The sequence below is a fragment of the Dermochelys coriacea genome, chromosome 15 (assembly GCF_009764565.3).
Source record: "Dermochelys coriacea isolate rDerCor1 chromosome 15, rDerCor1.pri.v4, whole genome shotgun sequence".
NCBI classification, from domain to species: domain Eukaryota; kingdom Metazoa; phylum Chordata; order Testudines; family Dermochelyidae; genus Dermochelys; species Dermochelys coriacea.
In genome coordinates this window covers 10019312-10043823 of record NC_050082.1, presented here as the reverse complement: position 1 = coordinate 10043823, position 24512 = coordinate 10019312, and the positions used below count along the sequence as shown (strand labels likewise).

The 24512-nt window shown below is 44.1% G+C and overlaps 1 protein-coding gene across 1 annotated transcript; it reads left to right on the top strand.

The window, feature by feature from the left end:
• Window positions 1–836: 836 nt before the first annotated feature.
• RAB35 (RAB35, member RAS oncogene family) lies at window positions 837–24500 on the top strand. The gene is made up of 6 exons (XM_038373747.2): window positions 837–1232; window positions 6274–6324; window positions 7126–7249; window positions 20840–20964; window positions 21054–21178; window positions 21886–24500. Exons 1-6 carry the CDS (start codon window positions 1181–1183, stop codon window positions 22012–22014), a joined length of 606 nt encoding a protein of 201 aa, XP_038229675.1. The 5' UTR covers window positions 837–1180; the 3' UTR covers window positions 22015–24500.
• The last annotated feature ends 12 nt before the right edge of the window (window positions 24501–24512 follow it).

Below are 24512 nucleotides of genomic sequence, written 5' to 3'. Positions count from 1 at the left end.
AGAGGTGGGTCGTCTTCATGCTCGGTGGATTTCAGCGTACGAAGAATGAGGTAGCTGCAGGCCCACTTGCAGAGCTATGCAGGACCAGGCAGTGTCTCCACTGCACAGGGATGCATCGTTCTATCCAGAATGAGAACTTCATTCCAGAGTTGCCAGGGAGCCCTTTGCCGTATGACACACGAGGACATTTCAGAAGCTGTCAGGGGCCACGCAGCCTGAGAGAGAATGGCAGGAGCCGGTTTTGGCGGGGCCTGCCTGAGCGGGAGGCTATTCCAGCATACGGAACGCAATAGCAGCTGCGGGGCTGCCAAGGCGTTCAAGAGTTGGTGTTTTTTTTCCTTAAGCCCTCAGCTCCCAGAGTCATGGGACTGGCCCTCTCAGCCTGTATTTTTAAAGAAAGGCAGCAAGTTCCTTCACAGAGCTGCTCGTGGCTGCTTGAAAACGTGACCCTCCCCCCCAGGGCTCGGAAGCCAGACGGCAACCAGAGCCCAACGTTCAGTGTTTTTGTTAAAAACCCCACCATTTTGCAGCCTCTCTCGTGTTTGGCTGGGGCCCTGTCTCAAGGTCGGGTGAAGGTGGCCCGGGTGAGGCAGGTGGGAGCCATGGGCCTTGGCTCTGCAACCTGTCATTGGGCAGCCCGTGCATCAGAGTGGAGGGGGCCTCTGCGGTGGCTCCCTGCTGTGAGGCAGAGGTGGGTAAGGGCCCTGGCACCGCAGGTCCCAGGGGCCGGGGGGCCTGTCTGAGGAAGACGGTGGGATTCCTGTGGGGGAGGGACACTGCCTCATGACTGTGAAATGGGCGCCAAAACAACTGAGGGGACTTCCGCCCCTCACTACGCATGCGCCGGAACACAGCGGCCTCGGGCGCCAGAAAGCGCATGCGTCCTTGAGCCCCTCGCTAGCCTCGGAGTGATACGGGCGTAAGGCGGTCAGGTAGAGGGAGGAAGTGAGCGTTCGTTCAGGGGGCTGACGGGGCGGGGAGGTACTGCGCATGTGCAGTAGGGTAGCCGCGCGGCGGCGGCGGTGCGCGTGCGCGGTGTGAGCACTCGGGTGTTGCTGCGGCTGCCGCTGCCGCTGTCAGTTCCGGCTGTTTGTTCGGGAAGTGGATCCGGCCCGGAGCCGCCGCCGCCTGAGGAGACCCCACCTCTCCCGCCGCCCGGAGCTTCCGCTCCCCACCGGCCATGGCCAGAGACTACGATCACCTCTTCAAGCTGCTCATCATCGGCGACAGCGGTGAGGAGGGGAGCGGGGCCGGGCCTAGGGGCCGGTGGGGCTAGGCCTCTCCCCGGGGCTGGAGCCCCCCGCGCCCCTGACGGGGGAGGGGAGCGAGCTTGGCGGCGTCTGACTGGGAGAGAGGCCTGTGGCGCCGTGCGGCGGGGTAGCGCCGGGCCGGGGGCGCTGGTCTGTGCAAGGGGCGATGCCGCCGGGCGGGGGGCACGGCCGGGCCGTCTGTGCCCGGGTCTGGGTAGGGGGATTGGAGGCGGGGTGGAAGGGCTGTTCTGGTGCTTGGCTGGCTGACCAGGCTTAATGCCCGGTCTCATAGCGACAAGGGGGGGTGATACTCAGTGAGCAAAGGCTGGAGGCAGAAACTTCTGTAGACTGAATGGCTGCCACCTCCTAACCCTGCCAGAGCTGCAGTGGTGGCTTCTTATCCACCAGCGTGAGTGCAAACACACCCTCCGTCAGCCAGCTTCCTTGGTGGACTTCTACAGGATTAGCCCCACTTAGTTAGGGCAAGCCTGTCTCACCACTGGCCTACGAAGAGGCCTTCTGCAGCAAGAATGAAACGGTTGTCTCTCCTTTGTTTTTTACAGAGTCTCTTTTTAACCTGTGGAACTTGCAGCCACAGGGTGTTGAGGCAAATAGTTTAACAAGGTTCAAAAAAGGACATGTGTTTACCTAAGGATAACCTCAGCATTTATACTAGCTAGAATAGACTGTACAAGGGCAATCAAACCTCATGTTTTCAGGGCATATGCTGTTGTCTAGCTGGGATGAGGAAGGACTTCCCTCATAATATAACCTGCAGTTCAGTACAGTCTAGAGGGTTTGGTCTGTGCTCAGAATGCCCTAAGGAATGTTGTTTCCAATGTGTCAATTCCTATGTTTTTAACATTAAAAATAAAGTTTTTCTTTAGTATTTGTCAAGATATGCCCAATTGAAGCTTTGTGTATGTGTTCATCAACTTAGAAATAAGCTTTGGGTCTTGTTTCGATCTTTAAAATGGAGGAGGAGTATGTGTTGGATGTATATGTTCCATCTACTAATCATGGATGCCTAAAACCTTAACCTGTTGGTTGAAGATAGGGAAAATGTCTGATCTTTGATTTTAAAAGGCTTTGCAGAATTTGAAACACTTTTGAAGGGCAAATAATAGAATTTACCATCTGTCATGTCAGTTGATCTATTTTGAAGTGCACCAGAAATGCAGGTGGGGGATTTCTACTTCTATATAGGGGTCCCCAAACTTTACCCAGTTAAGTTCCATAGTCGCAACCCTTCAAGATCCTGAAACTTAATGTAAATAAAATGGAGTATATGGTATCCACCCTCATCTTTTTACAGAGGTGTGACTTGTTAAGACAGCAGGTCCCAGCATGCAATGTGATATGGCCATTTGGATAAAAACAGAACACTGCATGATCCTAGGTTTCAGAGTAGCAGCCGTGTTAGTCTGTATTCGCAAAAAGAAAAGGAGTACTTGTGGCACCGTAGAGACTAACAAATTTATTAGAGCATAAGCTTTTGTGAGCTACAGCTCACTTCATCGGATGCATTTGGTGGAAAAACAGTTTTCCACCAAATGCATCCGATGAAGTGAGCTGTAGCTCACGAAAGCTTATGCTCTAATAAATTTGTTAGTCTCTAAGGTGCCACAAGTACTCCTTTTCTTTTTGCATGATCCTAGGAACTGTCATTTCAATAAACTTGCAGCTCCCTATCAAAAGTGGTTGAGTGTATACTACACTGTGGCCCCTTCAATGCTGCTCCTGGGGCTGCAAGAAAGATAGGACTAGTATTTACAGAGTCCTTATTTTAAATAAGGTCCTTTTTTTTTTTTTAAAGGGATATTATTCTAAAACCCAAGGAGAGGAGGGCACATGTGGTAGCATACTGATCGCTTTACTAGAGTAGAGTTTAAATACTGTCTTCCTTGCCTGCCAGTAGGTTTCAAAACAATTTAGGCAAGATTGGTTATTTGGAGAGAGCCCTATTTTAGAGAGGAAGATTTTTCTTTTGATCAGTTAAATCTCTTTGCTGGCATTTCTTAACTTGGGCAAAGCCCCTAATCGCTGGAGAGTGCCCAGTGTGAGAAATTGTGTATGACCTGATTGTGAGAGGATTGGATGCCTGCAGCTTGGGGTTCTATCAGTTAAATCCACTGTAGAGCTACAAGTATTGATTGTTAATGTTTTCTCTTTAATCCCAAGAGGAAGGCTTTGTCCCAGTTTCCAGAAACATTTCATTTGCATCATTAATTGATCTTTACAGAAAAGCCTAGTGTTAAGAAATGCAATGTTGTTGGATGGATTGTTACATTTCATTTGCACAATATGGAATTGACAGAGTTTAAAGGACAGTAGGTTTTCGTGTTTAAAACAGGTCATTTTGAAAAGGAGATTGTAGTCTTAGCCATCCAAGTTGTGCCAAAAATTTTAAAAATGAAATGTACAGATAGTCTATCACTTGCATGCTTGTGTCTGCTCTTTCATTCAGCTAGAGCTGGGTTTGTTTTGAAAGCTGCAATGGGCAAATTTATGCACTACTAGATTTCACAAAATTAGTAGGCAAGGCAGTGCTTTTGAATTCTTACTTTCACATGAGTGGAAGAAGCTCTATTGACTCTCTCCCTCCCCCCCCCCCCCCCCCGAACTTAAAATGTACGTCCATAGGAAGTCAGGGCCATGGGCCGTGTGCTTTCTCTGTATATGAGCAATGTGCTTTATAGGCAGTGTTCATTGAATGAGATCGGTCATCTGGGGAACAGCTAGAATTTCCTGAATTCCGGAGGCTTGGCTTTTTGTTACAAACTTTTTTGGTGATTGCCCTTGGTCAAGACATTGTCCACCACTGAAGTAGATCCTCCTGACGACATGCAAGTCATATGCTCTCCAGGGAGTTCTACAGTGTTGTTTGCAGTTGGTTTTGTCTTAAATGTAGAGATGCAGTCTGATAAGACTATAAGACCCAACATGTGGTGTTGAGGCCACTTGGATCGAGATGACATGCTGCTCACTGGGATCTGTAGACTCAGCAAGCTGCATCTTTTTGAAAGTTGATAGTGGTTGCAACAGCGTTTATTATATAATCTATATGAAGCCTTTGGGTTCTTGGCATGTTGCTAGTGCAGCCCTCTCCAAAGTTTGAGCAACTGTTATCAACCACCTTCTATGGGTGTTCAGCATCTGGCAACTGTAACTTGGCTGTCAATATTGCCTTCCGTATAACACTCATCTTCTGTGAGAGGCTACCTTTTCTGCTCTAGATGTTTAGGCAAGTACTGGCTAGGCTTATGCTCTTGGCCTATGAGACGTGGATTTTTGGGATGGTAGGGAAGATACTCCATTTAGTGTTATGGGAGGTTGGAGGAATTTGAAAAGACTGTGAAGAACTATAGGAGCTTTGTGCAGTCGTCCTACAGAAATCCTTGCAGATTTGTTAATAGTGACTGTGTTAACCAGTTTCTCAATGAGCAGGCAACTTAACATGAGTAAGCACTCACCTGATAGACCAGAGTTGGGAAAACTACGGCCTGTGGGCCACATCCAGCCCGCGGGACCCTCCTGCCTGGCCCCTGAGTTCTGATCCAGGAGGCTAGCCCCTGGCCCCTCCCCTGCTGTCCTCCCTCCCTCCCGTGCAGCCTCAGCTCACTGCACCACAGGTGCAATGCTCTGGGCGGTGGTGCGGCGAGCTCCTGGGGCAGCACAGTTGCAGAGCCCGGCTTGACCCGGTGCTCTGTGCTGCGCGATGGCGTGGCTGGCTCCAACCAGGCGGTGCAGTTGTAGCGCCACCAGCCACCGGTGCTCCAGGCAGCGCGGTAAGGGAGATGGGAGGGTGGATAGAGGGCAGGGGTGGTCAGGGGGAGGAGTGGTCAGAGGGCGGGGAACAGGGGGGTTGAGTGGGGGTAGGGGTTGTAGGGGGGGCAATCAGAAGGGGGGGTTGGATGGGGCGGTCGGGAGCGGTCAGGGGACAGAGAGCAGGGGGGGTGGATGGGGCAGGGGTCCAGGGGGGCCATCGGGATGGGGGGGAATCAGGGGGCGAGAAACAGCTGGGCGGGGGCGCGGATAGGGGGCCAGGCCACACCGGGGTGATTGGGGAGGCACAGCCTCCCCTAACTGGCCCTCCATACAATTTCCGAAACCCAGTGCATCCCTCAGGCCAAAAAGTTTGCACGCCCCTGTGATAGACCCTAGTTTTAAATGAGAGGAAATAACATTGGTCAGTTACCGTGATCAGGAGAGCAAACTGGAGCTAAGGGTCTCTTCTAAGAAGCAACAAAAATGACTAGCTGGGATTTCCTGATGCCAAAACCCAATGGGTTTGTTGTGAAGGAATCGGTTCTTTGTGGTGGATTTTATTGGAAGCAGGTGTGTGCAAGATGTTACCATGAAACTGGGAAACTGGAAATGCTGGATTGTGACTGCAGATTGTTTAAGGAAAACCTGAATGAAGTACTGTTCAAAGCATTTAAAATTGTTATATGAAACATCTTGTGCAAAGGATGCAATTTCAGAGTGATCCTGCGGTATGGAATACTTGCTGCTTCCTGTTAGATGACAGTATAGAACAATGGTTCCCAATCTTCTTGAGCAATTGCACTAGTTTACCTTGGCTGTGTTAGTCTGTGCTTGCTGTCTTCCATTAAATGCCCATTCTAGCACCAAACCCTGATCACAAGCCCAAATAACCCAAATTTCATTGTGGGTTCAAGTGTACATGATTGAATGGGAGATAGGCAGTGGTGCTCAGGCATGGCACAAAAGATCACAGAGACGGGATTTTTTTAGACTGTCTGCTGGGGATGCCTGCTGTAGCATTATTGGTCCAGGAACTGAAAGTTGGGGAAATTGCAATAGATCACTTGAGATCAGACCTGCAGTTCTGTTCGTGTCAGTTTTCTCCTCTGAGGCTTTGATCAGGAACTGATAGAATTAGGTTATCTTACAGAAGAAGGAATTAAATGGGATTCAGAAAATACAGTGAATGAAAGACAAAATACCACCATCTGTTACTTCTATTCCAACAAAACTCAGTATTTTTTTCCTCTCTCAGGTGTTGGAAAAAGCAGTTTGCTGTTACGCTTCGCAGATAATACTTTCTCAGGTGAGTGTTCCCTTTCCTCCAGTGGTGAATTGGCCGAGGGCTGTCCTAGCACTAAAGAACTCTCATCCTGGGAGTTCACTTAACCTGGCACTGCTAGCCATTTTAGAAATCTGTTATCTTCCCAGTTCCATTTCTCTTGGCACGCCCACACAAAATCCTTGCATTTTGATTGTGAAAATCGCTTGGTGTCTAGATCAGTGTGAATCCTGTGGAAGAGTTCAATTTTTTAAATGTCCATTGCACCATGCAAACTTCTGCCCATTGTAAAACCTTCCATTGATCCTGTGGGATTAGGATTGATGAAGTACTATAGTTAAATCATTATAATTTAATTCTTTGTAACATGATTCAGAGTTATCAGGAGGAGATTAATATAATAGATTGTAGTCGAAGGAAAGAGTGATTCCACTAGCAGTTTAGATAGATTTTGCCCTGCAAGCTCTCAAGAGTAAAATATTTGTGTATTTGTTACCCCTCTTTTGATTAATTTGGTGCTTATTCTCAACCACTGGTATGGTGTTGGAATAACTTTCTTGAAATAGATTTTTTTTTTTTTTTTTGCCACTGGATTTGATTTTTTGGCATCAGTGGTAGAAAATAGCCTGGTGTCTTGAATAATTATTATACAAATAAAAATGTGGCTTGAGATACCTGTCTGAAAGGAGCCCAAATAGATGAGGGAAAGTGACAGTCCTGAAGCTACCACCAGCTGCAGCCTAGACATGTGTCCTAGTGAATGTGATAAGTCTAAAGGGAACATGGTTTGGTGTTTTCACTTGCATACACACTTCCTCTCTGTAGGCAGCTACATTACCACAATTGGAGTGGATTTTAAAATCCGGACAGTTGAGATTAATGGAGAGAAGGTGAAGCTACAGATATGGGACACAGCTGGACAAGAGCGTTTCCGGACTATCACATCGACGTGAGTATAGTTGGGCTCCTTTGAATGTGTCTCTAAGCTTAGATATTATGGGCTTCTTGGAATGCAGCTTGGCTATTATAGCATGGCAGTTTCTCACGTATGTGGTTTATCTGTGTTTGTGGGGATTCTTTTTCAAGCTCTTCCATGATAATTAGGGATGAAGGATTTATGGTTAAGGCACAGGACTGGGAGGCAGGATTCCTGGATTCTTGGCTATGCAACAGATTTTCTGTATGATCTTGGGCAAGTCTCTTAATTCCTCTACCTCTAGTTTCCCAACTGTAAAACTGGGAATGTTTCTCTTTTTTTAATACATCAGTAAATCTAGCTTCTCAACCTTCTGCAAAATGTGCTACAGAAGTCCAAAATATTAATCCTCTCTATTAGTTTTGTAGTTTTAATGGGGAGTTTGAGGTTTAAGAATTCAATGTCAAATATGTGGATTCTTTTTGGAATTGCGAATGGTGAAGGGACATTCTGATGGTTAGATTAAAGTACATAGTGTTCTGTTGAAACAGACACCAACAGAATGTTAACCTTCTTCTTGGTCTGAGGTCAGTTCACGCTCATTGTCCTTTGAACAACTGCAGTGCTTTTCCTGTTCCTGAAGAAACCACACCCTGAGCTGCAGCTGCAGCACTGAGAGCTCAGGAGAATGAAATGTATTTGCTATAACTGGTTACAGTGGATTTGGGCTGCTCAGAGTGGTGTTGGGGAAAGAGGAAGGAAGACATTTGGAAATGGATCCCTTGTTTCCTTTCTGTATAAAATAAATTTGTACTGGGAGGACCCAAGCGCCTGTTTTCTCATACACTTTAAGGCCAGAAAGGACCATTGTGATCATCTAGTGTTGTCCTCCTGCATGTTGCAGGCCACAGAACCTCGCCTACCCACTTCTGTAATAGACCCATAATCACTGGCTGAGTTACTGAAGTCCTCAAATCATGATTTAAAGACTTCAAGTTACCGAGAATCCACCATTTACTCTAGTTTAACCTGCAAATGGCCCATGCCCCATGCTGCAGAGGATGGTGAAAAATTCCCAGGGTCTCTGCCAATCTAACCAGAGGGAAAATTCCTTCTTGACCCCAAATATGGTGATCAGTTGGACCCTGAGGATATGGGCGAGACCCACCAGCCAGACACCTGGGGAAGAATTCTCTGTAGTAACTCGGAACCCTCCCCATCTAGTGTCCCATCTCTGGCAGTTGAGGATATTTGCTATTAGCAGTTACAGATGAGCCACATGCCATTGTAGGCAGTCCTATCATACCATCCCCTCCACAAAACTTACCAAGGTCAGTATTGAAGCCAGTTAGATTTTTTTGCCTCCACTGCTTCCCTTGGAAGGCTGTTTCATAATTTCACTCCTGGATGGTTAGAAAACTTTGTCTCATTTCAAGCCTAAACTTGTTAATGGCCAGTTTATATCCATTTGTTCTTGCGTCAACATTGGCACTTAACTTAAATAACTCCTCTTCCTTCCTGGTATTTATCCTTCTGATGTATTTATAGAGGGCAATCATATCTCCCCTCCTCCTTCATTTGGTTAGTCATTCACAACTGACTTCTTCGGCTTCTGTCAATAAACTGAGGCAGGTCATTTTTCATATAACATATCCGGTAACTACCCCAAAATAAAAAGCATCATGGGGTTTGCTGCCTTTGGGAGAGGTTTGGATGTTTAGAAATCGGTGAACTGTGCTCCATCCCTTTTCCTCTGCATTTCTTCACTTATACTGCTGGAGACTTGTTTCATAAAAGCACTGCAGACTTCATTACTTCTCATAGTGATCTTGTGCGTGACATCACTTCTTGTTTCAATGCTGTGGCCCGTTTCAGAAAGGAAGTGGTGAGGGGGGAGGCAGTAAGGCATTGCTAAAGTTCTTATCAGCTGTGCATATGGGTCACTTGTTCTGGCTGAATTTGCGCTGATTCAGCAATGCACCTTCCTGTTTTCAGAATTCGCAGCCACACTTCAGCTCTGAGTTAATGAGCCTTGGTTTACAAGGCTATGGGGGCTGATGCAAGCTAGATCCGAAAACCACAATGCCCAGCAATTAAAGGGGAATACCTGGAAATGAGACTTACTTTTGAGGACAGGAATAGCTGCTGAAGTGACTAATATATCGTGTAAACCTTTTTGCTTCTCCTTCCACTCACAATAATTTTAAAAACAAGAACTTTTGAGAGTCATAGAGGATGCTTTCTACATGAAGGTTTTTGGATTTCCTGATGCATTTAGTGCTATTGCTGTTACAACTTCTCTGAGTGAGCTGAAGACAAATTGTAATATGAGGAGGGAATAACGAGCCCCCATGTTTTCCCATATTGCAGAGTTTTTGGGGTAGTTACCAGGCTGCCACAGAACCTTCCATGGACAAGCAATAAAAATGTCCAGCTTTGCACACAACTGAATGTGCAGATATACAAAAATAATCTTAAATTGTGTACAGAGTGAAGGAAAAGTACTGATACTTAAACTGTCAGTTGCAAAAACAAACTTATCAATGGGAGCCAGGTAATTGAAAAAGGTAAAATTGTCAGTAGGGTACAAAAAGCAGTAATATTTGCCTGTTAATTCACTAGGGCTTTAACACTTAAACTTACAAGATGCTCATACCAAAAGGTATCTTTGGGTATATTTATATATATATATATATAATATATATATATATTGGGGGGAGGGATAGCTCAATGGTTTGAGCATTGGCCTGCTAAACCCAGGGTTGTGAGTTCAATCCTTGAGGGGGCCATTGAGGGATCTGGGGCAAAAATTGGGATTGGCCCTGCTTTGAGCAGGGGGTTGGACTAGATGACCTCCTGAGATCCCTTCCAACTCTGATATTCTATATGTTATATGTTCTATATATATGAATGGGCATTTTTGCTTTTCAGCCCCCTATGGGACATTGATGGCACATACTTAAGGAAGAAGTGGAAAAGCTGCTCCAAGACTGTATTGTAGTAGAAAAACTTTTTCCTCTGGCTGTGGCTTCTGGAGTATGCTGCTACTTCCTCTTTAGTTGGCCAGTAGGCATGAGGCAGCCTCCTCTAAGGTAGACCATATTCCCCAAATAGATAATAAACAACAAGATTGTAGATCCAGAATTTTGTCAAGGGAGTAACTGAGTAGCAGATCAAATTACCAGCTTATAGCGTGTACAGAAGGGCTTGGCCAAACAAAGCATGGGTTGGGTGCTAATACGTTGTCAAAAGAATGGTTGAAACTTTAGGTTGCTGTAGCAGTGCCTGTTTGGATTGAAAGGGGAAAAGCTGATCCTTGGCTATTGCTGTAGACCAGTAAATCTTTTTTGCAGCTAAAGAGAGTTTACAGGTAGATGTCAAGTCAAGTATGGTAAACAAGCTTGAAGTCTGAGAGCATCTGTCAGACAGCTGCAGCGGCACAGGAGCTAGCAAACAGAGCTGTAAACAGGGGAGTTTGAGTGAGAGTTCTGTTGGAGGAGAAGATTAACAGGATTTAGGTGGGAAGGCTATGACAAACGGAGGCAGCAGTGGGAGTGACTCATGTAGTGGAAGACACAATGAGGATGACTGGATGTGGAAGCTGCGCTATGTACATGATCCTGGAGGGGGGACCTGGTAAGAGTTTTTTCTGCATGAAATGCCATCTGATAGAACTGATGGAGGAAAAGATCCGAGGTTTGGAGATGCAGGTGGAAAGTCTGGTTGAGTTTAGGAAGGGGTTTGAGCAGATGATGGAGCAAAGACATGAGGTATCTGAAGGGAAAAGCTCAGACTTGCAGATGGAAGCAGGGCTGGGGAATTTTGAGGGGAGACTGGGTGAGGAAAGTGGTCAGTGGAAGCATGTGACTAAAAGAACCAGGCAGAGGAAAAGATGGGCTAGCGAAGGAGAAATAGAGCTTAGGAACAGGTTTGCAGAGTTGGAAAACGAAGAAGAGGCTCATCAGGTAGTCGCTGAAGGTGGAAGGGCAAGGAAGAAGAGAAGAGCGGCTAGTCCTAAAGGAAAAGGGGAAGAGTCAATGGAGACTACACCAAATATGAGCCCCAGGAGGATACAGGATAGGTTGAAGAGGATTACAAGGCAGAATAGGAATGGAAAGAACTTGCAGCCAGAGGGAACAGAGGAGAGACTGGAGAATGGCACCGTCACCAGGAAAAGGCAGGTCTATGTGACCGGGGACTGTTTATCGAGAAGAATAGACAGGCCTGTAACCAGAGCTGATCCAGAGAATAGAAGGGTGTGCTGTCTTCCAGGTGCTAAGATACAGGATGTAGACCTGAGGTTGAAAAGGATCCTAAAGAGAGTGGGAAAGAATCCCCTAATTATCCTTCATGTGGGAACAAATGATACGGTTAGATTCTCACTGGAAAGTATTAAGGGAGATTATGCTAGGCTGGGGAAGACGCTTAAGGAAATCGAGGCTCAGGTGATCTTTAGTGGGATTCTGCCTGTTCCTAGAGAAGGGCAACAAAGGTGTGACAAGATTATGACTATCAACAGATGGCTTAGGCAGTGGTGCTGTAAGGACGGCTTTGGGGGTATGGCCACTGGGAGGCATTCATGGACAGAGGACAGTTTTCTCGGGATGGACTTCATCTGAGTAGGGAAGGAAATAGACTTCTAGGATGGAGGCTGGCACAAGCAATTAAGAGAGCTTTAAACTAGGAATTTGGGGGAGATGGTTGGGAGATGTCCAGTTAATCTCCACGCCGGATTTTAGCATTGAGAGGGAAGAAGACGAAGTAAGAGAGGCTACAGCCTTGGGTAGGAGAATGTATATAAGGAGGAGGGGCAGTGTGGATACCAGTCTAATAGGTTATACTGGCTGTAGAATGACTGTGCCTAATAGGGTACAAAATGTGAGCGAGGCCAAACAGCAAAAATTTAAGATGTTTGTACACCAATGCGAGGAACCTAGGTAACAAAATGGAGGAACTAGAGCTACTGGTGCAGGAAGTGAAACCAGATGATATAGGGATAACAGAAACATGGTGGAATAGTAGTCATGACTGGACTACAGGTATTGAAGGGTATGTGCTCTTTAGGAAAGACAGAAATAAAGGCAAAGGTGGTGGAGTAGCATTGTATATCAACAATGAGGTAGAATGTCAAAAAATAAGAAGCGATGCAATGGATAAGACAGAGTCCGTCTGGGCAAAAATTACATTGGGGAAGAAAACTAGTAGAGCCTCCCCTACGATAGTGCTTGGGGTGTGCTATAGACCGCCGGGATCTAATTTGGATATGGATAGAGCCCTTTTTAATGTTTTTAATAAAGTAAATACTAATGGAAACTGCGTGATCATGGGAGACTTTAACTTCCCAGATATAGACTGGAGGACCAGTGCTAGTAATAATAATAATAGGGTTCAGATTTTCCTAGATGCGATAGCTGATGGATTCCTTCATCAAGTAGTTGCTGAATCGACTAGAGGGGATGCCATTTTAGATTTGGTTTTGGTGAGTAGTGAGGACCTCATAGAAGAAATGGTTGTAGGGGATAATCTTGATTCAAGTGGTCATGAGCTAATTCAGTTCAAACTGAATGGAAGGATTAACAAAAATAAATCTGCAACTAGGGTTTTTGATTTCAAAAAGGCTGACTTCAAAATTTTCAAAAAGTAAGGAAATTAGTTAGGGAAGTGGATTGGACTGAAGAACTTATGCATCTAAAGGTAGAGGAGGCCTGGGATTATTTTAAATCAAAGCTGCAGAAGCTATCGGAAGCCTGTATCCCAAGAAAGGGGAAAAAATTCATAGGCAGGAGTTGTAGCCCAAGCTGGATGAGCAAGCATCTTAGAGAGGTGATTAATAAGAAGCAGAATGCATACAGGGAGTGGAAGATGGGAGGGATCAGCAAGGAAAGCTACCTTATTGAGGTCAGAACATGTAGGGATAAAGTGAGACAGGCTAAAAGTCAAGTAGAGTTGGCCCTTGCAAAGGGAATTAAAACCAATAGTAGAAGGTTCTATAGCCATATAAATAAGAAGAAAACTAAGAAAGAAGTGGGCCGCTAAACACTGAGGATGGAGTGGAGGTTAAGGATAATCTAGGCATGGCCCAATATCTAAACAAATACTTGGTCTTTAATAAGGCTAAAGCGTATCTTGGGGATAATGGTAGCATGACAAATGGGAATGAGGATATGGAGGTAGATATTACCATATCTGAGGTAGAAGCGAAACTGAAACAGCTTAATGGGACTAAATCAGGGGGCCCAGATAATCTTCATCCAAGAATATTAAAGGAATTGGCACCTGAAATTGCAAGCCCATTAACAAGAATTTTTAATGAATCTGTAAACTCAGGAGTTGTACTGTATGATTGGAGAATTGCTAATATAGTTCCTATCTTTAAGAAAGGGAAAAAAAGTGATCCAGGTAACTACAGGCCTGTTAGTTTGACATCTGTAGTATGTAAGGTCCTGGAAAAAATTTTGAAGGAGAAAATAGTTAAGAACATTGAAGTCAATGGTAAATGGGATAAAATACAACATGGTTTTACAAAAGGTAGATCGTGCCAAACCAACCTGATCTCCTTTTTTGAGAAAGTAACAGATTTTTTTAGACAAAGGAAACACAGTGGATCTAATTTACCTAGATTTCAGTAAGGCGTTTGATGCTGTGCCACCTGGGGAATTATTAGTTAAATTGGATATGATGGGGATCAATATGAACATCGAAAGGTGGATAAGGAATTGGTTAAAGGGGAGACTACAATGGGTCATACTGAAAGGCAAACTGTCAGGCTGGAGGGAGGTTACTAGTGGAGTTCCTCAGGGATCAGTTTTGGGACCAATTTTATTTAATCTTTTTATTACTGACCTCAGCACAAAAAGTGGGAGAGTGCTAATAAAGTTTGCAGATGATACAAAGCTGGGAGGTATTGCCAATTCAGAGAAGGATTGAGATGTCATACAGGAGGATCTGGATGACCTTGTAAACTGGAGTAATAGTAATAGGATGAAATTTAATAGTGAGAAGTGTAAGGTTATGCATTTAGGGATTAATAACAAGAATTTTAGTTATAAGCTGGGGACGCATCAATTAGAAGTAACGGAAGAGGAGAAGGACCTTGGAGTATTGGTTGATCATAGGATGACTATGAGCTGCCAATGTGATATGGCTGTGAAAAAAGCTAACGCAGTTTTGGGATGCATCAGGAGAGGTATTTCCAGTAGGGATAAGGAGGTTTTAGTACTGTTATACAAGGCACTATTGAGATCTCACCTGGAATACTGTGTGCAGTTCTGGTCTCCCATGTTTAAAAAGGATGAATTCAAACTGGAGCAGGTACAGAGAAGGGCTACTAGGATGATCCGAGGAATGGAAAACTTGTCTTATGAAAGGAACCTCAAGAAGCTTGGCTTGTTTAGTCTAACTAAAAGAAGATTGAGGGGAGATATGATTGCTCTCTCTAAATATATCAGGGGGATAAATACCAGAGAGGGAGAGAAATTATTTAAGCTCAGTACCAATGTGGACACAAGAACAAATGGATATAAACTGTCCACCTGGAAGTTTAGACTTGAAATTAGAGGAAGGTTTCTAACCATCAGAGGAGTGAAGTTTTGGAATAGCCTTCCAAGGGAAGCAGTGGGGGCAAAAGATCTATCTGGCTTTAAGATTAAACTCGATAAGTTTATGGAGGAGATGATATGATGGGATAACGTGATTTTGGTAATTAATAGACCTTTAAATATTCAGGGTAAATAGGCCTAATCCCCTGAGATGGGATATTAGATGAGTAGGATCTGAGTTACCCAGGAAATAATTTTTCTATAGTATCTGGCTGGTGAATCTTGCCCATATGCTCAGGGTTTAGTTGATCGCCATATTTGGGGTCGGGAGGGAATTTTCCTCCAGGGCAGATTGGAAGAGGCCCTGGAGGTTTTTTGCCTTCCTCTGTAGCATGGGGCATGGGTCACTTGAGGGAGGATTCTCTGCTCCTTGAAGTCTTTAAACCACGATTTGAGGACTTCAATAGCTCAGACATAGGTGAGATTTTTCGTAGGAGTGGGTGGGTGAGATTCTGTGGCCTGCGTTGTGCAGGAGGTCAGACTAGATGATCAGAATGGTCCCTTCCGACTTTAGTATCTATGAATCTATAATAGTGGTGGTTTGAAGTGCTGCTGGGAAGACTTAGAATTGCAACATGACTGAACTGAGTGCAAGTCTGTAGTACAAAATGGGAAGACATAAGAAGCTGCAGTCAAGTCATCTCTCTGTAAAAGCCCAACATACTTAAGTTACAGAAGCTGAAGACGACACAGGAGCTGTCAAGGAATGTAAAGGAAGCTGAGCAGGAGAATTATTTTTGAGAAAGCCAGGAAAAGTAAAATAGACTGAAAAAATCCTACAGTAAATAGCAAAATGTCAAAGGCAGCAAGACTGTGTACATACGAAATAATCAGGGGTCTTGGGTTATTGGTGTCTAGGTGGAGCAGTGACTAGTGCACTAGCCACTTAACTTTAGAGAGCTGGGTTGACTTTCTCCTAAATCCAAAGAGAATTTTAGTTTTGACCTGGTAATCCCATATGTGCACATCACAAACCCTCTGGGGACATTGCAGGTCACGAATAAGTTGTGAGAGTTGCATGCGCTGCATCTTTCCGTGCTTGGTCTGCTCAAGTACATTTGTGAGTATAGAACAGTTTTTAACAGGGTTTGTAGTTTATATCCAGTCCCCTTGAAATAAGGATTGTGTGGGCTTAACTCAAGGAGTGAAGTAATTATAGAGTGATTAGCTGCCATGCATTTGTAGAAGAACAGGGTGGAGATATGTCCAAGTCAGGGATCAGTTTTCCAGAACAACAGAAGTAGAGTTGTGGTGTACTGAATGCCAGATATGGTTATTAAAAGATTAGATGTACTCAGTCAACAAAAATTCTGATGTCAGATGCATGAATGCATATAATCCTCAAAGAAATAAGTAAGGAAATGGTGAACTTTAACAAACACTGAATTCACTCCAGACAGGTGAGATTCCAGAGGACTGGAAAAGGCAAACATGTAAACTGTAAACCAGTGAACTAACAATAATGGCTCTGGAGATGCCATACTGGACTAGACCAACAGCCCACCTAGTTGGGTGTCCTCTTATTGACAGTGGCAAGTTTTGGATGCTAGAGGAAGGTGTTAATCTCCAGGCTCAATCTAACTTTGATACAAAACCAGCAAATAGAGGGAGATTTTTTTTTTCCTGATACCGGGTGGTGATCCGCTTATATCCTGAAGCATGAGATTTGCTTCCACTTGTAATATAAAACAGACTACTGTAACTGCAGGTGCTATTGATAAATGTCTAATCCCTTTCTAAAAAACATATTAAGCTTTCTGACTCAATAGTATCCTGTAGCAGCAAGTCCCACATGCTAATTCTAAAATGTTTCCTCCTTTTATAGGAGTAGCCTTAGAAGAGATGTAATGGGAAGGTGTAGCGGGTTGATTTAAGGATATCATTGTTTAAACAAAAAGAAAAGGAGTACTTGTGGCACCTTAGAGACTAACAAATTTATTAGAGCATAAGCTTTCGTGAGCTACAGCTCACTTCATCGGATGCATTTGAAGTGAGCTGTAGCTCACGAAAGCTTATGTTCAAATAAATTTGTTAGTCTCTAAGGTGCCACAAGTACTCCTTTTCTTTTTGCGAATACAGACTAACACGGCTGCTACTCTGAAACCTGTCATTGTTTAAACAAGCAGTCCTGGAGTTTTGTGAAGATTTACTACACTGTTGTGTAATTATTCAATAATAATGTACTTACAGCTTAAGATTTTACAAGGTTTTGTAGAAAAGATCAGGGTAATGTTTATAATACATTTATGCAGCTGTATGAACTGCAGGATTCTCCTTCTTTTATTTTAACTTCTTATGATGCAACTCCAGAATTCAAGCTTTCATACATTTTTAGTCTCTAGTTTTGTGGTTGAAAGGTAACCTTCAAAGGGTGAATTGACCCAATAATCTTTGTCTGTTGACATTTTGAAATAATAACTTTGAGGTGTGAGTAGCTCCATTCATCTCAATAGGACATTAAATCGGAAAACTGGTGATAGCTGTTGATGTTTAAAGCATTTTATGACTATTCTTTTTAGGAAAACACCACGTTACTATTTTTCTCAATTGTTGGATGTTGTGGCAGATATTGAGTTGCAGGGGGCAGCTATTTGTTAATGTTTTCAGGAATGGGGAATGAGGATTTCATTCCTCCCTCCTTCAAATTTAAAATGGCCTCCATCCTATCCAAAATAGGGAGGAGAAAGAGAAAATGCATCTGCTCCTTTGTATCAAAAGCCTCAATTGCTTCTGAATTGTTAAAAACACAAAACTGACTCCCACTCCTTCCCGGGTGCCGAAAGGCCCGTCTGTCCCCTACCCGTCTGCCAAAGCCAACAACTTCCCCCAGGCAATTTCTATAAAACAGTTGTGTATTTAGTGCAGCACAAGGAAAATTGAAAGTAGGGCCACAATGTAAATCAATATAAAAAATGAGATCATATAGTGACAGTACTGTGCTGCACTCAGGGGCTGCATCAGTTATTTCTAATGTGCCACTTAAGACACAAGGCCTTGGGTAAGATTCATGGATAGCGTCAAATGGGGCGACTAGCTTAAAAAAAATAAAGGGGGGGGGAGGATTAGTATCCGGAAATAAAGGTAGTCATAGATTAAACCATCAGGTTAGTGAAATGTTGAGTGAGATCTCTGACAGTGAAGAAAATGGTAGTTTAGCATAGACAAATGTAACATTGTGGGGGGGGGGGGGGAATGGGTCAACCTGAAGAACGTATGTTACATGAAAGAGTCTTCCAGTTCAGAATCAAGAAGAGGATTTAGATGTAAACCATCTGTCCATTGCACAGCACCAGCAAAACCAAACCAGATCCAGTACTAGGTTTACTTGTGGCACCTTAGAGACTAACAAATTTATTTGACCATAAGCTTTCAAGAGCTACAGCTCACTTCATTGGATGCATCCACTGAATGCATCTGATGAAGTGAGCTGTAGCTCACGAAAGCTTATGCTCAAATAAATTTGTTAGTCTCTAAGGTGCCACAAGTCCTCCTTTTCTTTTTGCAAATACAGACTAACACGGCTGCTACTCTGAAACCAGTACTAGGTTTGTTAGCAGGCTGAGAGAGCACAAAACGGGAGGTGCTGTGCCTATATGTTAGGCCCCGATGGGAGCAGAGCTTGTAGTAAAAGTCACTGTTTCACACGGAAGAATATTTTTGATGCTGACTGCAACTCATGAGGATAAAGATGTTATGTAGTCTAAAGAATCTAAGTTATAAAGGAAATTTCATATTTTTTTCTGTTTGAGGAAAAGATGAATTGGCCTAACAAACTTCAAAATCATGAAAGGATTGGTTCAGAGAACTGGTTAAAGGGTTTAAAAGTACAGCAAAATCTAGAAAAACAGTTTGGGATTGAATATTCTTGGTCTAAGCTATTTCATGCCAAGGGAATTGAACACATGGCATATGTTTCTGAGAAAGCAATGCAAGAAAATTGATATGCCTGGGTTTCTTTCTGAAGAATGTAAGAGTAGAGATGAGAACACACAGATAGGCAGTCAGGTTCGGATGGTGGCCTTTCATACGTCTGAAGCGTGATGATCTATGCAAAAAAGTTGCACAGCACCTAGTTGCAGCCATCACCACCTGGTGATGTGAAACAGAGGCCAAGACAGAACAATTAGTGGGGAGAAGCACAGCTGAAAAGCCTTCTAGAGATAGGAGTACTTTGCACTTCAGTGGGTGAGAAGCACTGAGTGTGTTGCAAAGGTCTGATATCATTAATTCTTTTTTTCTCTCCTGCTGGTAATAGCTCACCTTACCTGATCACTCTCCTTACAGTGTGTATGGTAACACCCATTGTTTCATGTTCTCTGTGTATATAAAATCTCCCTACTGTATTTTTCACTGCATGCTGCATGGGAGTGAGCTGTAGCTTACGAAAGCTTATGCTCAAATTTGTTGTTCTCTTAAAAAAACAGATGAGGATACTGAGGCAGAGATGTTAAGTGATTTGCTCAAGCTGTTATGGTGAGTCAGTGGCAGAGATGAAAATAGAAATCAGAACTAGTCTGAAGTGTAGTCCAGTTGGTCGTGCTCAGTGTCACAGTGCACAGATGGATTGGGGTGTCTTCTGTCTGGGAAAGGATTAATTCAGCAAAGGGAGAATTAGATTCAAAGCGTTGGTTGCAGTTGTCATCTCTAAAGAGCAAAGGGAGGAAGATCCCTTGTGGAAATGCCGATAGCAAGAGATTTGTTTCTGGAAATCTTGAAAAATATTTCTAAGGGAAGTGCCTCATTTTGGCTGCTGTGAACTTCCGCATTTGCATTAGTAAAAGCTAATCCGAGTCAGACACAAGAAGAGGAGGAGGAGGGGAAAGACAGCTAAACGTGAAAAGTGCATCTAGTAAAATAACTCTTGGAGTGGTTCTAAGAAGAAAACCATTTTAAAAACAACAAAAATGCCAAACTATTGGGAGGGATCAGTGTTAATTGTCTCAGTGATTTACAGAGCAAATTTGCTCAGTTCACAAGTGAAAAGTTTCTTTCTGAACTGCCAGTGCTGCAAACTCAACTGGGCTCTGAATGTTAAGCTGAACTTAAAGGTTCTTTCCTTCATGCATATCATTTGTACTAAAGGTTTTGCATGCCATAAAAGGTTTTCAATGATGCCTGCATTGCTCCATTTTTTGTGTGTGTTTGCACAGGTGAAATAAATTGGAACTTAGTGAACAATTCTGATGCACAAAAAGAAACTCCATCTTCTTTTCTAATTTGTGTTGGTTCTGCAGGACTAACTAGCTTTGACTGCATTTCACTTATTTTTAATCACTAAAGGAAGCAGATAGGACTCTGAATGCACATATGGAGCAGATCTGTTGAGTAGGAAGGTGCTGTGAGTACACAGTTGCTTTTCAGAGTAGAATGGGACTTTAAAGCAAAAGGAGTAACTGGGGGCTAAATAGCAAAACAGACCTCTGAATAGTTTATATCTGGAGATCTGATCACAAATTAGACTTGTTCACATGTTAGTTCCTAATGATCATTTTTCACATTTCAAAACTACTGCACAATTTGGCATGATTTAATTATCTTTGCTGGAAGGCCTATGGCTGGAATAGTGGGTGCTGTTGCCAGAGAGGAACTGGAAGCACCTAATGATGTAGGAGAGATGGAGGGGAGCTTGCAAAATTCCTTTCCTGACTGTAACCATTGAATAGTCTTTAATTTGTGCAGGAACCAAGATTCAAATGAAATAGGAAGGCAGTGGAGGATGGATTGCCACTGTCTGCTCCCACAGCTGGAAGACCATGCTTATCCTTGTTTGGGTCCCAGGCAGCCCACACAGGACCTGAAGGAGCAGGTTTATCAATATAGGGGCTCTGAAACTTGTTCATATGAGCCAACTGAGCAGAGAACTGTGCATGTTTAGGGGCAGAGCATGAGCTGATAGTTGCACATTAAATGTCTCCCAGTGGGGTGAGGGGGTGATCTAGAGGCCCATTCCAAAGGAAGGTGTTAGGGATAAGGCCAAGCAGCCTGAAGTTTGAACTAGCATCTGTGTCCTTTTCCCACCCCCTAGGTATTACAGAGGGACGCATGGGGTGATTGTTGTCTATGATGTCACCAGTGCAGAATCCTTTGTGAATGTAAAGCGGTGGTTACATGAAATTAACCAAAACTGCGATGATGTCTGCCGGATACTGGGTAAGCGCCTGCTGCTTGTTCTGGGAAACCTTTGCTATGGCAGCCTGGCCAGCGTAGGAGGTGTAGCACTGACCTTTTTTCCTTTTTAGTGGGAAATAAGAACGATGACCCAGAGCGGAAAGTAGTGGAGACGGAAGATGCCTATAAATTTGCCGGGCAGATGGGGATCCAAGTGTTTGAGACCAGCGCCAAAGAAAACATTAATGTGGAAGAGGTAATACCCTGAAGGGAATAGGAATATAGCTACTTTTCAGAAGTAACAGGCTAGGAATGGCAAATATTGCATCTGTTAAAGGGAGATGGAAATGTTACTGTTGGGAGGCCACATACCAACAAGAGTAGGAGGGGTTTTCATTGCTATTAGCATTTATCCTGCTTGGGGAGGAAGAGTAACCCTCCGTGTATGCAAACTGCAGATGAGCCGTTGCAGTGGGAAGGAGAGAGATGGGGTTAGGTGGAGAGGTGCTGCAGATAAGATGACTTTTCTTCAGTGCAATACAGGTTAAAGCTGGAGGGCAAAAATTAATAAAAAAGCATCAGCCTATTAGATATTTTTCCCAAGAGATCTTTTTTTCACTGCATATGCCTGCCTCAGTGGAAGGGAATGCTAGACCCTGAATCGTTGGCCTTGGTGGTGCTGTGGGAAGTGAGGATTATGCCAAACCCTGACTTGCTCTTCTTGGTGGCACTGCTGGGCTAGACCCTCAGTCACTGGTTTTAGTGGGGGAGGGAATTGTGGGCCTGGACCCCAATTCACTGTCCTTTGGAGGGGTTGTGAGGAGAATGTGCTGAAATCTGACTTGCTGGTCTTCGTGGCATCATGGGCTGCTTTTGACATTTCATCTACTTCTCTGGAGGGTACCTCTCAGCAGCCAGCTTGCACTCCCAGATGGTCTGAACTTGTTTGTGTTTCTCTTGCAGATGTTTAATTGCATTACAGAGCTGGTTCTGCGAGCAAAGAAAGAAAACTTAGCAAAGCAGCAACAGCAGCAACAGAATGACGTAGTGAAGCTAACCAAGAACAGTAAAAGGAAGAAGCGGTGCTGCTAATGCCGTTTCCCTGTTGCAGAGACTCTGCTCTGACAGATCAGCCCCTCCTAGACTTGGGCTACGTCACTGGGGCAGGCTTTGGGAGGACTTTCTCAGTTTTGTGCCGTTATTTAAAGATTTTTCTCCATGTTTTCTATCAAGAGGCGCTGGCACCTTACCGTGTTAGTGCCAAGAAAGTATCGGATGGACTCTTGCCCCTTCTCTCCTCCCCTGTTCATTCCAGTGCGCCTTGTAGACAAGAAAGGACGTTGCCTACCAAGTGGACTGATTAACTCAAGAGTTTGTACATAATGTCTATTGCTTTAACCAGCCGCACCTCCCTCTTGTCACTTTGGCTTATGCCTTCTTAATGTCAACCAATCATGAACTGCAAAGTTACCTTTTTAAAGATAGAATCCAAGTTCTTAACTTGAGTAGGCTCCAGTCTGGCAGCGATTGCTGCTAGGGCCTTGGGCTTCATTTTGTTTGGGCTCCAGGCTGGCAACTGGTGCCCCTGGGGCCTTTGGCTTCACTTTGAATTCCAGGCTGTTACTGGGGCTTCAGCTTCATTTTTCTAGGTTCCAGGGTTGCTGCTGGAGCCTGGGGTTTCACTTTACCAGCCCCTGGGCTAGCGGCTGGTGCTGGGTTTCACTTTGCTATGCTCCAGGTTTATGGCCAGGGCCTTGGGTTTTGCATTTGCTTTGTGGTGCAGCTCGGCTGTATCTGCTCTTCAGTTTGTATCGAGATATTTAAAAACAAACCTGCAAAAAATGGGATTTATTTGGATTTAAACTTTAAAAAACAAAACAAAATGAAACTAAACTCCTGTGACTTCTGCTTCTGGGTCTGCTGGTTGTTCCAGGCGAGAGTCCAGACTCTTCTTGAGAGCAACAAAACAGTGTGAATCTGCCCAAAAAAGCTGCTCTTGTTGCCCTATCCACGAGTAGATCTGAACTCAGATGTGAATGCTGGTGGCAAAGCATTGCTTTCAAGAGAGATGGAACATGTGGAAGTGAATCCAGCTCTTTTGGTTGGTGTCTGGATCCAACAGTTGCTGCAGGATCATTCCCAGGAGTCTCCTGACAGAAATGACTGCTCTCTCTAATGTAAAGAAATGGAAAGCTATTGCTTGCATTATGTGGTGATGGTTGTTGGTAGGGGTTATCTCTGGTAACATACTCTGGTCTCACTATGCTGAACAAATAGCATTCCCCTGGTCTTCTTTGGCTTTTGTGGGAAAATAAGGGCTCAGTTCATCAGTCCCTGAAAAGATATGCTCAGAGGCTGAGACTGTCTTAGCAGGAGCAGAATCTATTTGGGCTGCTGAGTAACCATGTTCATCAACTGATTCTCTAAGCAAAAAAGCAATTCTTTTGAAATACTGACTGGAAAGGGGTGGGGGTTTTGGCTTCATACTTGACCCTGAAGATGACACAGCACTCAGGTGTCAGCACATGGTCTTCTGGAATCACTGGCCTTAGGTTTGGTAGGGCATGTCCCACTGACATGCATGAGCTTGGACTCATCCCAGTCACACCCAGGAAAGGCTAAATTGAAATCAGACTTATTTATTTTGCCTGCATTTTTAGATTCTTATGGTTTGTGGTAAAAGCCCTGATCGTACAATCACATCACAGATCAGTCTGACTTTAAAGATTTTTTTTTTTCATGCAAACCATGAACGTGTGACAGGTTTTTAACCAGTACAAGTGTTGGGAGTGTATAGCAGCTGCCTTTTCCCATCCCCCATCTCTTTTCTGCACATATCTGTCCATGTTTCATTGGTAACCCAAGAATAAAAATGAGCTGGGGATAGTGGGGTGATCACTGCATGAATGACAAGACGTGCACTGGTTGCTTCTGCAGATGGCAGCAGAAATTACACCAGGCATCCACCCTATGTGCTTCCAATGTGGAATATAACATATGTACCAGGAAGGAAGTCTGTCAACCTTCTCTAGTCCTTCCTATTGAAATGGAGCTGGCTTGTGCCACAGTTACCACTCTGTGGGCTCAACTTGAATTACATTGATGGGGCTTGTGTGCTGAAGAGTTTGTAGATCTGGGTAGGGGTGAAGGGTATAGGGAAAAGGAAAACTCTGAATTTGTTGGAACTGATACAATAAAGTGAGGAAATGGTGCACCTGATCTGGAGTGTTTTGATGTGGAAAAGTTAGTTCTCACTGAGTCCAGGTCTTTGTGGCCACAGGTGTGAGCCTTGCCAATCCTGCAGTCCAACTTCCTGGCTTGAAGTGGGATTTTTTTTTTAGTGCTGCCTCTACTGGCTGTAGAGGAGCAGCTGCCTACCTGCTGCTGCCACTGAGTATTAAACTGAAAGAGGGTGGGGAATGGGGACTGTGTCTCTAGTGGTGCTGATGTGAAGTTTCCTAATGTTAAGCGATGGAATGTCTAACTGGTTTGCTAGGATTATTTCTGTATTGACAGTTTCTAATTATGCTTTTTAAATAATTTTAAAAAACTAAAAATAAAGGTTACAAGCTGCCAAATCTTCCTTTTGG